The sequence below is a fragment of the Penicillium verrucosum genome, assembly GCF_028828655.1.
Source record: "Penicillium verrucosum strain IBT 35672 chromosome Unknown utg000001l_segment0_segment0, whole genome shotgun sequence".
NCBI classification, from domain to species: domain Eukaryota; kingdom Fungi; phylum Ascomycota; class Eurotiomycetes; order Eurotiales; family Aspergillaceae; genus Penicillium; species Penicillium verrucosum.
In genome coordinates this window covers 8,348,771-8,365,477 of record NW_026643210.1, presented here as the reverse complement: position 1 = coordinate 8,365,477, position 16,707 = coordinate 8,348,771, and the positions used below count along the sequence as shown (strand labels likewise).

General features: G+C 49.1%; 1 protein-coding gene across 1 annotated transcript; it reads right to left on the bottom strand.

Annotated features, from left to right (window-relative positions):
- Window positions 1-1,095: 1,095 nt before the first annotated feature.
- Window positions 1,096-16,631, bottom strand: sidC (nonribosomal siderophore peptide synthase SidC; the record flags this gene model as incomplete). The annotated part of the gene is made up of 6 exons (XM_057215737.1): window positions 1,096-1,251; window positions 1,347-6,070; window positions 6,126-8,163; window positions 8,224-9,423; window positions 9,477-12,292; window positions 12,347-16,631. The coding sequence occupies 6 exons, from the start codon at window positions 16,629-16,631 to the stop codon at window positions 1,096-1,098; spliced, it is 15,219 nt and encodes a 5,072-aa protein (XP_057077620.1).
- Window positions 16,632-16,707: the final 76 nt, after the last annotated feature.

Here is a 16,707-nt window from a genome sequence, read left to right as displayed (position 1 = left end):
AACTAGTGAAATATAATATATTATCTTCTCTCTCTTTAACTGTTTAATAAATAATATAATATTCAAATTAAATAATTCACCTAATATACTAAAAGAACAATAAAATAAAATAATAATTAAAAGTCATGTCATGTACTCTGTGTAGGTACGCTGTCCATGTATGTTGTAGGCAAAACTGCGCGTCTTCGCACGGTCCCTGTACTCCAATAAACAAAGGGAGGGGTATTCTTCCCCGTCTTTCTGGGCCTATTGTATACTTTGTACGGACTATACCTTTGTATTTAGTTCTCTTTTCTTTTTTTTTAATCAAGGTACAACATAAACATGTTATTTTTATATATTAATTATATTATCAATTCTCTGTAGCTTTACTCTCTTATAATCCAAAAAGGAAAAAAGAAAAAAAAAAAAAAAAAGCCTCCAACTGATAGGCCACGCGAAATCCCCCTTGCTTAAGCGCCATCAGTCCCCTCTTACTGCCTCTTAAAGTCCACATCTGATTCATCAGGCCTATTCTCGGAGGAATGTGAGAAAAAGAAAAAAAAAAAAAAAACAAGCCTACTGGGTTGAGTCCGATTGGTGCTAAAGGGGGATGTATATAAAAAAAGAAACCTAGTTCATAGTGTACCCTATAAGTCATAACTATAAGTCCTACTTTGTATAACTAAGAGACCCTAGCTAACTAACTAGTTAACTACGTAGTTAGTTATAAAGTACTAACATACTAACTACACTATAATGCCCTTATCCTAAACCCTGCTTCAACAGATAGATCCTCGGGCCCGTCCCGTCCGTGGGTCCCGCCGTCACTCGTCAAATCAGATTGGCTTTTGATATAAAAGTCGATTGGAGAAAAAAAGAAGAAAACTATACACGTCCAACGCCTCATATGCATGAATATGTGAGCCACAGAAATAGCAGAAAATAATAAGAAATAACAAGAAATAAAAAGCAAAAATAACCAAAAGAATATCCACATGAAAAAAAAAAAAGAATGAAAAAAGAAAAACCTCTATTATACTCCATACTCCGTAGAATCACCCCGGGATACGGAGTACTGTTCCCTCTGTTCCATCCCTAGCATCACTAGACATTCTATATCGATTCGAAGCCTGTCACCAATGCAGACATCTCCCGTCGCATAGCGTCGATCATAGTCTCCGCCGTATCTTGGTCCAGACGGGATTCCGGTGCGAAGAGCCCCAAGTCTAACCGATCATTGCGGATGGCGGCTTCCACATCGATCGTAGGCTGTTGCAAAAATGTAAGTACTTGCATAAAGATCGATCGCCGTTAAGATGCAAAGAAAGAAAAAAAAAGAATGATGTGCATTGCTGCCCACTTACCTGAAAGATGTGAGTGACCGTTGTGCTTGGCTCGAGGTCCGGGCTCATCTCGGCTGCACCCGGTGGCGCTACACCATTGCCATTAATCCGATTTGGGTCTTCTGAAACTGCCCCGCTAAGATCTTCCAACTCCTCGCGTTGAATTGCCGTGAGAGAAAACTTTGCTGGGTCACCGTTGCTGGGTGCCAATTCTTGCTCAGGAAGTCGCAGGAAATTGACGCAAGTGTCGATTCGGACCCCCGTCCATTCGGCAATTTCCAAGAGAGAAACACCCGAGTGTTCCGGTCGGCTGATCTCGTTGATTTCAGTTTGGATACTGCGGGCGGCCTCCAGGAGGGTGTCTTTGGAATCGCTGAGTTTGTCATCCAGTCGTAGTGGAACGATGTTAACGGTGGGAATCACAGATTCGGCTAGACCCTCGATGGAATGGGATCGATTGGCAAGGTACAGTCCAACAGCTAGCCGCTTGTGAGACCCTGCGTCATCTACCGTTTCAGCTGCACCGAATTTCTGCAGATGTACTCGAGCATAGACTGCCAAAAAGACGGTCTGAATGCTAAGGCCCTGGCGCTTAGCAACCTTTTCGATGCTGGCCATGTTTGAGACCAGGCCCGGTCGGTAGTGATGTTGTACAGTGTCGAAGCCACCCCCGCGTTTTACCGCCGTTGGGATCTGGCCTAGATACTTTTGCCAGAATTGCCGCCGGACATCCACGGGTGAATGAACATGCTGGAATGCCACGAGCTGTGAGAGGTCAAGGTTGGGGTTTGGCTTGACAACCCCCTCTTGGCTGCAGTGTGTAACAAGTCTGTCGAGGATATGGGGTAGACTAACAGCATCGTACAGTGCATGATGAATTTGCAGAATAAGCGCCGTCCCCTTGTTCGTTTGACAGGCATGCAGTGCGACCGGCACTGCCCCAAATTCTTGCTTGAGACCCTTTGAAACAAGATTCCGATCAAACTTGGAATGCCAGATCACAGGAGTGTGCACGGCCTCCAACTCGATCTGGACATAGGGCAATAGCCGATGGTCGGCAGTGGGAACGAATGTCGTTCGAAGCATTGGGGTTTGGTTTACGACCCGAGCCCAGGCCCGATCGAGTACCTCAGGGCTCAATTGTCGTGTTGCCACATAGTAGAACTCCGGATAAAATACCTCGGGGTTCAGGGTGTGCATTGAGAGGAAATAAGTCTGTCCTGCAGTTGCGGGAAACACCTTACGCACCCGTTGCAAATCAATATCATGCGACTGTAGTAGCTCCGCCACATCGATGCCATCGAGCGACTCGTGAAGAATGCTCGATATATCTGTGACAGAGAACTCCGTCTGGTTGCTGTTGGCTGCTTTGGCCATCTTTTCGATGGTACCAGCCCGAATCATGTCACTGACCGCGAGCTTGATGAACTGTTTTTTCAGGAGTGCAGCCACCTTGATGGCGCTGATGCTGTCTAGACCAAGCTCGAAAATTGTGGAGCTCTTGTCAATGGAGTTTTCAGGTATCCCGGATGTAATGGAAAGAACTTTGCGGATCTTTGACTCAATGGGCAGCCATACTGCGTGATTGAGTGTCCGAGGCACCGAATCAGTCTCGATATCGTGTCCAGACTCATCTTGGAAAGCCGCGCTTCCACAAATCTTCACTCCTTCGCTGGTAAATTCGACAGTTTGTTCAGATGGGCCATCAATAATAGACGAAAGGATATCGCCCATCTGCCCCAACAGCGTAAGCGTATCTTGATCCCCAACAACATTTCCACGACACGCAACCCGCCCAATCAGATCCTCCCCGACACCTTCAACTTCGGCGCATACAGGGTATTCAACATCAGCTGCCCCACCGGTAGATTTATACAAAACCTGCCCAAGTCCAGTCTCGACATTTTCCACCGGTCTCTTCTGATACATGAAAAGCGTATCAAACAACGCCCGCGACCCCGTATCTGGTCTGGCGCGCCGAAGCGGGAAATGCTGATGCTCCGACATAGCCAGGAGAGCCTCCTGCACATACTTCACCAATTCTACCCGCGTCCCATGAAGAATAACTCGCATAGCGACAGTGTTCATGGTTGGGAACATCACATGCTCAGAGTCAGCCACGTTCCGACCAGAAAAGACAAGTCCAAAGGCCACATCTAGCTTCTTGGCATGCATAGCAAGGACAAGAGACCAGCAGCCGACAAGAAGTGCCTGGAGAGTAATTCCATGGCGTTTGCAGAACGTCTCTGCCTTGGACAGTGGAACGGATAACGATTGTTCTGCTCGGTGAACGACGGCCGAGCTATTCTCAGCGTGCTCCATAGGCAAGAATGACACCGGAGTGAAGTTGGATAACGTTGCTTGCCAGAACCTAAGTGCTTCATTGCCGGAGGAGGCAATGATTTGCTCAAGAATTTCATCAGCTGGCGGACGGGAACACTCTGCACCAGAATAGGATTTGGCAACATCTTCGTGGAGCAGATTGATTGACCAGCCATCATAGAGAGCATGCGCAATTGACAAAACAAGGTACCGCCTATCTTCATCCACCGCAAAGGTTATAGAGAGCAGAGGGCTGCTTATCAGTTCGTTGCGGGCCCTTGAACGCTGAGTCTTTATAATGGATTCCACAGATCCTCCGGACAGACGGACAGTCTGGAGGTCAATTTGATCCTCGTCGTGAACTATTTGAGCGTATGAAACAGGAATTTGCGGATCCCAGACTTCAACAAATGAAGTACGCAGGATAGGGTGGGCTCTAACGACAGCTCTCCATGCCCGCTCCATCTTTTCAATGTCCACATCTGGCTCCAGCTCGAGGATTTCGTGGTTATAGTAGTGCTTGTACCCAGAGGCATACATTTCTGCCACCATAGCTTCTTGGATGGGTGTAGCTGGTAGTATTCGAATCGCGCTCGGGGGGAGAAGACCTTCAGCCCCGAGGAAATTGGCCAACGATTTCTCTAGTTGATTGAGCAATGGTAATGTTCCGTCTTTGGTATGACCATTTGTCATTGAGAGGTGCTCACTCATGGCCTCCACTGTACGGTGGCGCATGATGAAGCTCACGGGAAGTTTGATGCCGGCTTTGCTCAAACGTGAGGAGATTTTGATGGCGTCGATGCTATCAAGTCCAACTTCAAAGATTGATGTGTTCTCGCTGATGGATTGCGGCTCCACTCCCGCAAGGGTTTCAATCACGTCACGGATTGTGCAAGCCTGGGGAGTCCATTCGAACAAAGAACCATTGGTATGTTCACCATTGGTATGTCCTAGTGCTCTCGGAAGCTCGCGACGACCATTCACTTCGCCGTTTGTCACGACTTGCGTGAGAGGCACCCCGCTTATCCTGGGCAACTCTTTATTGGGGTCTTGCGCAAACTCATAAAGAATTCGCTCAAACTTATACAAAATCTGCTGAGCGTCCTCTGATGACATCGCATGACTTTGTGCGGCAATAGTGGCGGTCAGAGAGTGATTGCTATTGCGCACAATTTCAAAGGCCAGAGGATATTCATGCTGGGCCTCTGAGTCGAGTGTACGCCAAAGACCTTTTGTGGGAGATTCGACCTTATCATCTTCCCTCTGGAAGACAAACAAAGAATTGAAGAGTCGCTCATCGGGATTCTTTCCGAGCCATTTCACAATGTCCCGCAGTGCGGTGTACTGGAAAGGAATGGTGGACACATGGTAGTCATGGCAGCGCCGAGCGACATCAGACCAAAATTCCAAGCCATGCAGCTGGACGTTGCTGGGAATCGTGTTGAACAGTGGCCCAATAACGTTGGCAATGCCTGGTACATCAATTGTCCTGCCCGAGGCAATGATACCAAGTGGTGGCACGAATGAATATTGCTGCTGGAGAGCGAGAAGCCAGCAGGCATGGAGAACAGCTTGCTCTGTGATATTGAGAGACCGGCGAAGATGGTCAACCTGATCTATCGCATCCATTTGAATTTTGAGCAGAATTGGCGCGCTGTCCACTTGGCCGTTATCGGCGAAAGCTCGATCACGGCAGCCAGCAAGATGTTCTTTCCAAAATGCCTCTGCAGCAGGGTCTTTACAAAGGGGTCCCAAATGCAACACATCAAGGAAATCTGGGATTGACTGCAAGCTCTTGCTCTGGTCGAGATAATTCCGGGCAACCGATTCGAGTAGCAAGACCAGGCTGTTTCCATCATAGAGAGCATGGAAGATGTTCAGACACATTACCGATGTCTCAGGGGAAGAGATAACTCCGACTTCCCATAGATTGGTTGAAAGACCGTCAAGCTGAGTGGTCCAGTGGTCATGTCGTTGTTTGCGTAAGCCATAAATCTCTTCATTGGTGCCGACTGTAGCAAGGAACCAAGGAAGGGGATCTTTCTTCATGATGACTTGGGCGTAACCGTCCGGTGATGGCAAAAGCCTGGCGCGCAGCATTTGAACATCTCTCTGTGCCTGATCCCAAGCTGAGCGTAAATTCTCGATGTTAACCGAAGGATCGAGCTCAAAGGTGAAAGACGAGCAGTACAACGGCGTGCTGCTAGACAGATAGTGGTATATGATACCCTCCTGGAGCGGAGTGCAAGGCGCAATCTTTTCAATCTCACCGCGGATGGCTCCAATATGCTCGATGATAGCGTGGGAGTTCTTGTGGGCGAAAGCCTCGATGCCTTGCTTGGCGTTTCGTTGGATCGTTTCCGCAGACACGGAAGGTGAGATAGACACCTGTAGAGCCGAAGCCATTGCGGAAATTGTAGGATCTGTGGATTGTTAGTCAGGTATATTCTTAGCCAATACCAGAAACTTCAGACTTACGCTTCATAATGATCGATGGTTGAGCCTGAGAAAACCTAGCCTCCCGGAGACTTTTCGAGAAAGCAATAACGGATATAGAGTCCAGACCAAGTTCGTAGATACTGGACGATGAAGAGATCTTCTTCTCAGAAGAATCAATAAACCTCGCCAGAACAGAGATAATTTTCTGTTCTTGGACACTGTCAGTAGGCTGGCCAGCACTCATCGAGCTCAATTTCTGAATATCCTCTAGAGAAAGCTCCTGATATATACCCTTCAGCACTTTCATATCAGCCTTGTTATTGGCAGAGAGTGGGAAGCGCGTCATCGGGATGAGATGTGTAGGCACCATATACCCAGGAAGATGAGTGCGGCAAGCGTCCTTAATCTTCGAAAGCAGGGCGCGGTCATCTTCTGAAGATCGGACTCCAGCGTCAACGGCACGAGGTTTCTTGTCTGTGGTGACAGTCGTAAAAAAGGAGACCAGTTGCTCCTTCGATTGTTTGGGATGCGTGATGACTAGGGTGGCGACTTCGTTCAATTCAGGTGTAGCTTGTTTGATGACCTCGTTGATTTCTCCAATCTCAAGTCGCTGTCCGCGGAGTTTGACTTGATCATCAATACGGCCAAGGAACTGGAAGCTTCCGTCGTGCAAAGTTCTCACAAGATCGCCTGTGCGATAGATGCGATCGCCGAATTCGAGGAGCTCTTGGAATCGTTCTTTGGTGAGCTCCGCTCGGTTCAGGTAGCCCTTCCCAACGAGAGGTCCCGAGACGCAGAGTTCACCTATACTGCCGCGTAGGACTGGTGTCATCGTACCAGGTCTGAACACATACGACCCAACATTATCGAACTGTGGCCCGATGTTTGAAGCTTTGTCGTTGGCAGACATCCGTGGGAGCATGGTGCACCCGATAGTAACTTCAGTAGGACCGTATCCGTTGTAGATAACACCATGCTTGCCCCAGGCATCGAGAATTTCTTGCTTCAACGCCTCTCCGCCGGTGATGAAGACTCCCCGACAAAGGGACGGGACTTCATCGGGATGGACTAGTCTTGCCAAACTAGGCGTCAGATCAATATGCGTAATTTGAAGCTTTTGTATCGTTCCAGTCAAATCTTCAAACAGCAGATCTCGTGGACAGGACGTGACGCAGATTCCAACACTCCAGCTCCAATACTGCTCCAAAACACTGACATCGAAATGGAAGGAGGCAAATTGCAGCCACCGAGACTCTTCATCCCAGTGTCCTGCGAACAATCTTTGGAATGCCAGCATTGCCTGCACAGCATTATCGTGTGTGATCTCGCAGCCCTTCGGTGTTCCGGTTGTACCGGAGGTGTACAGACAATAACAAGTATCATCTGGCTGAATCGGACGGGAAAGTAAGACATTCCCTGTTGCGACTCCATCAAGCAGCCCAGGCTCATCAAGTGCTTCGACGTCAATAGCCGGAAGGCCCTCCAGTTCCACCATCTTGGATTGATTGCAAAGTAAGATCTTGGTACCAGAGTCCTCTAACATGAACTGCTTACGAGAGATAGGAGCACCAGGGTCAATAGCCAAATATGCACATCCGGCTTTCATGATACCCAGGATGGCCATGGAGGCTTCAGGGCATTTGTCAAAACATATTCCCACGATTCCACCAGGGACGGCTCCCTTTGCCTGCAGGAAATGCGCGATTTGATTACCACATTCATTGAACTCACGATAAGTCCAAGTCTTCTTCTGGAGGTTGTCTGCAGTGTCACCGAAAGCAAATTCGAATGCAATCTTCTCGGGAATCTTGAGCGCGTTTGCTTCGACAAACTGATGCAGTAAAGACACTGTGGTGGGAATTGGTGCTTCTTTGGCAGGGGTAATAGATAGTAAACTGCTGCCCACAAACTGGTGATCGGTGGTATTGATATCTGGACGGAAGACAGTGTCCTGTAAGAATTTGTCATACTGACTCAAAAGGATCCTTGCTTGCTCCGTGGGGACAAGGTCGCCCCGGTAGCTCAGCGAGATCTGAAGAACTGTCGAGTGCGGAATTAATTCAATAGAGACGGGGTACTATTAAATGTTAGTGTAAATCCCGCAAAACTGTGTACTCCGTCTGCCTATTATACCTACATCAATGTTCGTCTTCTCGTCAATGATATTCCACCCATCAGTACCAACAACATCCGAAGTAAACTTCTGATAGACAAACAGCGTGTCGAAGAGTGGCTCATCGCTTCCTAGCCATCGCTGAATATGCGACAGAGACGCGAACTGATTCTTCACCAACAAAGCGTTTTGCTTCAACGTACGGTCCAAAAGCTGTCGGTTGGAGCCCTCAATACGCAGAGGCGTTGGCACTGTGACCAAACACGGGAATACCGCATGTTGAGCAGCGGCGGATAGGTTCCTACCCGAAAGCACGGTTCCAAATGTGACATTGGACTCGCCCGTGTATGCCGAGAGCAAGCGAGCCCATGCGGCTTGCCCCGCTGCTTGTAGTGTGACCCCTATATCTCGACAGGCATCTTCAAGAGCCTTGCGAGACTGTGCGCAATAGACGGAGGCGGTGAGTAATGTTCGCTCGTTTGCGCGGATGGGATGTAAGTCGGGGAACTTGGAGGGTTGCACTTCTGGGGCCAGTTCTTTCCAGAAGGATTTTGCGGACTCGCTCTGGCTCTTGCTTTCTAGAAGGATAGGACCGAGCGTTTCGGTGACGGGAGTCGGCGTAGCCAGTGCCTTTCCTTTATATGCTGCTCTAACGTCTGCAAATATGGTAGCTAGAGACTGAGCATCGTAAATAGCGTGCAGTGCAGAGAAATGCATGATACTGGTGTTGTCACCTGCCTCAACCTCAATCCTCCATGGAGGTCGGTGGAGATTTTCCAAAGCGTGCTTTTCCTGAACACCAGAAGTGTCTGTCATGGAAGTCGGGGTGTCGCACCATGGCAGTTCGTTATGTTCATGGTAAGTCACCATAGCAAAAGGATTCTGCTGATCGCGCAATTGAACAAAGCCTGTTCGAAGCATCTCATGCCGAACCATGACCGTAGACCATGCTTCTTTCAAGATCGTCTTGTCCAAAGGCGCCGGGAACCTCACGGCCATTCGATTGAAGTACTCTTCGCCGTGGGAATGTGTAAACATCGCCAGCATCCCATTTTGAACTGGCGTACAGGGGCGTAGAGACTGCACCATTTGCGATGAAATCCCAAGTTGTTCGCAAACAGGTTGCAAATGATGGGTTTGGAAGAGGCTAAAGTCAAACTCGATTTCCTCAACAGCCTTCGCGCTGGAAGTAAGAAGAGAAGCAATTTGATCAATAGAAGCAGCCTGTTGGAAGTCAGTAAGTAGAGAGTCAACAAGCAAACCCCAATATGACATACCTCAAGAATATCACCAGATGAGATCTTATACCCTAATCCACGCAGCTGCGCCGATACCTGAACAGCATTGATACTATCTAGGCCAAGTTGGAAGATCGTTGTTTCCTGGAACACATTATCCCAGTCGACATCTGAAAATCTGCTAAGAATGTCGCGGACGATGCCCTCTTGATAGGACCATGGGCGTTTTTGGCGAGACTTAGTCAGGAACTGAACAGCGTTTGGCGTGGAGGACACCTTCTGTTCAAAGACTCGAGGAATGTCTGTCCCCAATAGCCGCTTATCGGATGCCTGAGCAGATGGATATTGAGTGATGTGTCCAACAAGGGCCACAAAGTCCCGGGCGATCTTCTCAGCCACGGCTTGCGAGATATACGATACTTGGAAGTGAAGGCAGATCTGGATGTTGTCGGCAGACTCGTCGGGGATGATCTCGCAAATCAAGGGGAATCCCATGTTTCCTTCGTCCTGAAGAAGTTCCCAGAATTTCGGATCCAGATCGGTATTTCTGTTCTGGAAAATGACCAGCGTGCCGAAGAGGCGAGAGCCATCGCCAAGAACACGCCGTTGAATACGCCGCAGAGGGCTGAGTTGGTGAGGTAAAATGTCGTTATTGCTCCTTTGGGACAATTTCATGATGTCACTATTTGTTGCAGTTGAGGAGGACTTGATTCGAATTGGGAGTGTGTTGAAGCAAGGCCCAACTATCTGATCCACGCCATCCAAGGGAATGGTTCGGCAGCTGAAGACATTGCCGAAGCAGACGTCCGAGGAATCGGTGTATAGAGAGAGCAGTCTGGCCCATGCAGCGTGGAAGATGTTCAAGGGGGTTACGGAGAGGTCTTTGCATTGCTGCTTGAACAAAGCAAAAGAGCCATTTATGGATGTATGAATTTGCTGTGATGCCGACTCATCTGCATTGGCTGTGGGCTCGGGGGTGGAAAGGAGGGTCGGTGAAACACCGGACAAGTACTGGTCCCAGTATTTGTCCGACGATCCATAGTCAACAGAGGTCATGTAATCGATGAATTTGCGGAATGGAGGGCTTGCTGGCAATGCTTGGCTTGAAAGCAACAGCTGCAGCTCCTGCAACAACTGGGCGATACCTTCTCCGTCGTACAGTGCATGATGAATGGACAGTAGAAGATGTGTCTTATGCGCAGCCGAATCGGTTATTAAAGTCAGCGAGTAGGGCAACTGGCCGTTGACTGGAGAAAGACCCTCGAACTTGGACTTGCTCGCCTTGATGACATTCTCAAGCTCAGAAGAGGAAGTTTCAATATGGGACCACGGCAAGACCGTTGTATCCAGTACAACTTGAGCATATGCAAACCGCTTATCATTCGTTTGCGTGAAACAAGTTCTGAGAATGTCTTGTCTTTGCATAATCTTAGCCCATGCTGTCCTCATAGCGTCAGCATCAGTGTGAACAAGAAGCAGGAGGTGGTTGAAATAAGCTGAATGACCACCAGACTCAGCCGCAAGCATAGCCTCCTGAAGTGGAGTGCAAGGATAAATGCTCTGAACGGTTATTTCTGCAGCTTTGAATTCATCTTCTACTTGATGAGTGAAAGTTTCATCAAACACCGTTGGTGGTGCGGGTTCCACAGCCTGTTCGGGCTGATACCCGTTGGTCGTGGGAGGAATGACAGCTGCAAGTTGAGCAATAGAGCTATGGCGCAGGATTGTGGATACAGCAATTCTTCCACATCCAGATTCCTGCAGCTTCCGCGAGAAGGAAATGGCAGAAAGAGAGTCCAGACCCAGTCTGTAGAAAGACGTGTGCTTCCGGATGTTGTCCTCGTTGCTGCCAGTAACTGCCGATAGTGCGGCAGATATGGTTCTCTCAAGCTCGGTAAAACTGTCACCATGATTATCGGCACTGAGCTTTGGTGAAAATATTGCAAGCTCCTTTGTTGTCAGTTGTTCCAGCCTTTGCCTCAACATAAAGTGATCGGTCTTGTAGGACACAGTGAGATCTATCGCGTCCACGAGAACAAGAAGGGATGGAAGGTTAGTAGAAGAGAGTTTCTTGCTGAGCTCCTTGAAAAGATCATTCGTAGCTTTCTCGATTTGCACAGAATCCGAGCATTTCGTCGAGGGAACCCAAAATACTGCCAATCGCTGCTGACGCAGTGTTGGCTCATTCAAAATCATGCTCACTGATTCTTGGGCCATTTCTAAGGACATAAGAGCACGGTCAATCTCATCAAGATCAATAGACGGAGCATACGACTGTGCGAGGCCGGAACTTCGAGAAAGAATGAGTGAACCATCAGGAAGCAGTCTTCCAAAGTCACCGGTTCTGTAGATCCAACCAAATTCAGGATGGTCAACAAATCGTCCAGTCACTGATGGCTCGGAGTGGGGTAGACAGCGCCCAACTTGATCTCCGCCAAAGCATAATTCTCCAATGGCGCCGCGAGGAAGAAGACCGAGTAAATCTCCACCTCCCACAATCATCGCAGATGTGCTCTTCAGGGGTTTACCAATGTTCCGAACATAGGTCGATGCTTGCATGTTGGAACAAAGAGTACATGCGTGAACCATTGCATTGTTGCTGTATGCTTGATGAAGACCTTTGTCGGCCCAATTGCGATGGAGCTTGGGAGTCATTTCTTCGCCGGAAGAGAGAAGATATTGCACACTGGGGACTGCTTGTGGATCAATACGGGAGGCGAGCATGGGAGGCAAGTGAAGGTGCGTTATGTTCATATCTTGACAGGCTTGCTCGATCTGAGTCTTCATGATCAAGTCTGTGGCTGAGCACAATGTCACGCCAGCGTGCCAAGCGAAGAATGTCTGGAAAATTGATGCTACTTTCTTGTCAGAAAAATAAGCTGGAAAACAAAATCCGAAGGAAGACTTACCACCTGATCCCTGAAGACATGAGAACATTTTCGATCCAGTTGACGTTGGATACAAGTCTGAGAGAGCATTGATATTGCTCTGCAGGTTTTGGCGCGAGATGGCGATGTTTTCAGTCAAGTCATTTTCAATTAATGTCACTTCAGCATAGGCAACATCAGACCCTTCATTAGTATATGGAATATTGAACTCATGATAGACATCCAGTGAATAGGATATATGAATCAGCTGAAGGGACTTCAAAGAATCCAAGCGATGATTATTTTCCGTCAAGTGGTCGACGATGCAAAACTTGGATTTCGCCGTGGAGAGAATAGAATGAATTACCCGCGAAGAGGCCTGGGGAAGTAGGAGGAGACCAGCACCGGCCTTGGTAACTCCAAGCACGGCAACGTAAAAGTCAATGGACGTTGGTAGATGAATGGCTATTAGATCGGCTTTCGTCACTCCAACATGGAGCAAAAGGTGTGCAAAGGCATTGGCTCGGGAGTTTAGTTGACCGTAAGTCATGCTTTCAACCAACGGAGCAGTGGTATCAGTCTTCCAGAGCATCAACTCAACCGCTACCCGGTCCGGGTCTGCATATGCAATCATCTCGACACTGGATGCTAAGCTTGGTGGATAAACTTGCTCGCGTGATACTGCGTGCTGGATAGACAACGTTGACGAGGGAAGATACGATCGAATCTCCTGGATCGGAAGCTTAACCTTGTCAATCAAGATCGAGGCCACAGAATCAATCTGCTCGAGGAGGATCATAGCTTGCCCGAATGGTAGGGCCGACTTTTGGTAAGTCGCGCGGGCCAAAATGTTTTCTTCTCGTGGCTCAAACTCCAGCAAAAGCGCAAATTCCAAAAACTCCCCTGCTTCAACTTCCCGGAACATCGAGCCCTGGTGATCATCTGACCAAATGCTTTCCTGCCACACGAGCGCTGTATCGAAGAGACTGCGATCCAAATCGATACCAGAAGCCCTCTTGATATCCTGAAGAGGAAGACTTCCATGTTCGAGCGACCTGCGGTTCATGTTTTGTATGGCCAATAGGAGGTCCGTCACGTCTTGCATTTTGTCGAGGTTCATGCGCGTAGGTAAAGTTCTGATACAGGGCCCGAGAACAGTCTCGATGCCTTTTAAGGGCAAAGTCCGGCCTGAAAACACAGTTCCAAAGGTAACATCGCCAATCCCAAGATAGGAAGAGAGAATATAGCAAAACGCGGCTTGGAAAATGGTTTGTCGGCTCACGCGAAGATGCTGGGACACTTCGCTGAGTTTTGATACAGATATGTCCAGCACGCGAGTAGCCTTGTCAGTAGCATGTACAATATCTGAATTTCCATAGAAAGTAGGGAGAGGTGCAGGATAAATTCCCTGTAGCTGATCACGCCAGTAGGTTGAGGACTCTGTTGCCGATTTGTTCAGTTTGTGCTCAATGAAAAAGTTTGCGACGACATTGTATGGAGGCTTAGAAGTGATCTCCTCCCCAGACAAGATACTTCTGAGATCTTTCAACATGAGTTGCCAAGACCATCCATCGTAGAGGGCATGATGGATATGCACTAGCACGCGGAGATGATCCTCCCCTTCCTTGATCTGGACTCGGAAGGGGTTCAAGACATCGTGACCCGCACTAAGGCTCAAATCGTAGTCAAACTCCTGTTGCACAGAAACTTGCTTGTCAAGGGTCTTCCAGGTGAAGCGCCCATATGAGTGATCCTTGAGGCCGATTTCCACAAATCCAGAGCGCAGGATTTCATTGTGGTCCACCAGTTGACCAAATGCATTTTTCACCGAAGTTAAACTGACCGACGCCTCGAATTCTAGCTCGATCCAGTTGCAGTATGCCTTGTTGTCTTGAACAGTCTCCAAGATCATAGCCTGCTGGATATGGCTACATGGTACGATTTCCAAAATTTGCTCGCTCAAACCCAGCGAGTCGACCCTTGCTGCACCTGCATCTGAAACAAGTTGGAGAATTGTTTGCAGGGCTGATTGCGTATCCTCGGTCGGGGTCGCGGCTTCAAGGCTGGTGGCAAGCTGCCAAATCCCGTCCACTGAGTCGGCCTCCAGCAGGGCAGCTACACCCACACGGATGCCTGCATCCAAGAGATGGGACGCTAGGCGGATTGCTGCTAGCGAATCAAGGCCAGCTGCTGCCAGGCTTTCTGTCGACAAAATTCGTCGGCCTAGTACATCAGCCACACTCGAGGCGATAGACTCTTCATTTTCATCTCGGCAAAATTCGTCATCAAAAGCCTGAGCGGTGCTTCGGTGGCGAATAAAATCGGCTTCTAGTGTTTTACGATCGGTCTTGCCCGAGGGAAGTTGGGGGAATTGGTCGACGAGCACGAATTCCCCCGGAATCATGAAGCGAGGTAGCAGCTGACGACAGACATCTCGGAGGCTGCTGTCCGTCGTACCTTTGTCGGTAACCAGGACAAATGCAACCAAGTTCCCGTCGATGACTATGGTTACAGCGCTGCGAACACCGGAGGCCCTGGTGATGACATGCTCGATCTCGCCAAGCTCTATCCGCTGGCCTCGCAGCTTCACCTGGCCGCTGGAAATTCGGCCAAAGCACTCGATATCCCCGGTGGGGAGTATGCGGGCTTTGTCTCCCGTGCGATACAGTCGGCCATACACTGGACTGTCTATAAATGCCTTGGCATTTTCTTCGGGCCGGTTGATATACCCGTCTGCCAATTGAGGACCGCCCACCACAAGCTCTCCAATTTGGCCCAATGAAAGGGGTCGAAGCTCCGTGGAGGATGGCTCGTCGTTGGAAGGTAGGGCCATTATGTATGCGGAAACGGTTTTGAAGGGCTTTCCAATCATATTGACACGATCCTTGACCTGGAAATGGGTGGCAGCGGTACAGTGAATTGCTGCTTCAGTGGGCCCGTACATTCCATGGAGAATTCCCACTCTGGTCTCAGACTGGCCAAATTCGTCTACCACATGTCTGGTGAGCATCTCACCAATTGTGAGGAGCACCTGGAGAGATGGAGCTGCGGCTCGCGTGCGCAGCAACTCTCCTGCCACCGTTGGGGTCAATTCAGCGGCATCGACTCTCATCATAGTCATCACATGGGAAATATCAAGAAGCATATTCTCTCTCTCAGAGCCGATGAGGGTTGATCCTCGCATCATGGGAAAGAAGACCTCAAACACGGAAACATCAAAGGTGGGAGATGCGAATTGTAAAAAGCGCTTGAAAGGGGGTATCAAATCATCATGAGCAAGGAGTGATTGGGTAGCAGCAAGATGGGACACCCCGACACCTTTGGGGCGGCCCGTGGAGCCAGATGTATACATGACATATGCCAAATCAGTGGGTGTGCTGGTTTCTAAGCATGATTCTGTGATATCGTCGTTGGTTTGGAGATCGTCCACGGTAAGAATAGATATATGTTCTTTCAGTGGCATCCTTGTTGCAAGAGCATCATTTGTGACCACGACAGATGCAGCCACATCTTGCAGTATAAACTCAATGCGATCTGTGGGTGAATCGGTGTTCAAGGGGCAGAAAGCTGCGCCAGCCTTGAGAATGGCCAGCCATGAGATGTACAGTTCCACAGACTGGGGCAGAAGTACTGGCACAACCTTCTGTAGGGCCAGTGAGGTCGTCGAAGCACGAGCTATTTTCCTCGCCAGCTCCGAGGAAAGCAAATCCAAGTCATAGTATGACAAGCAACGAATGCTTCCATCCGCCGCGAGGAATTCAATGGCGTGGTTTGAATCGTTGAGCCCGCGCAGGGCAAGCTCGTGCAGAAGTTGAGGCCCTGGCAGTGTGGAGGGTGAGGAATTGGAAATGGCTAGGTCAGGAAGCTCAGTGGCCGACAGTGTCACCTGCATACCCTTCTGGGCAGCCTGGTCTTGTACGATCTGCTTCAGCTGGTTGCCCAGTTGATACAGGAAAGCAGCGTCCATGCCTCCGGTCGCACACAAGGCTCCCAACTGGGTCGCGGGGTCCAGGGTCCACTGCAAGGCCGGGGATGGTCCATCGTCACTGAACGGAGGACCACTCAACACTACGGCTGTATATTTGGTAGAGAGGTCTGATACAGCAGCCAGATCTGCTGGTCGAACCGTCTGGGCGGATAGATCTGCCTTGACTGGCGTACCGTTCAATAAAAAGACGGGGTTCTCATCTGTTGTGAATGCCCGTAGCAAGACTGCCCATGACAAAGCAAATATCTCGGAGGGGAGTTGGGCATCTATCTGCCAGGGTTGGATGTGAACATCACCACCATCGTCATTGACGACGGGGAATTGAGTGAATCGGTCCATGACCTGTGCAGTGGGATTTTTTATTTTCCTTTCTCCCTCACACATACATATTCGAGGTAAAGTATATACCTAGGTA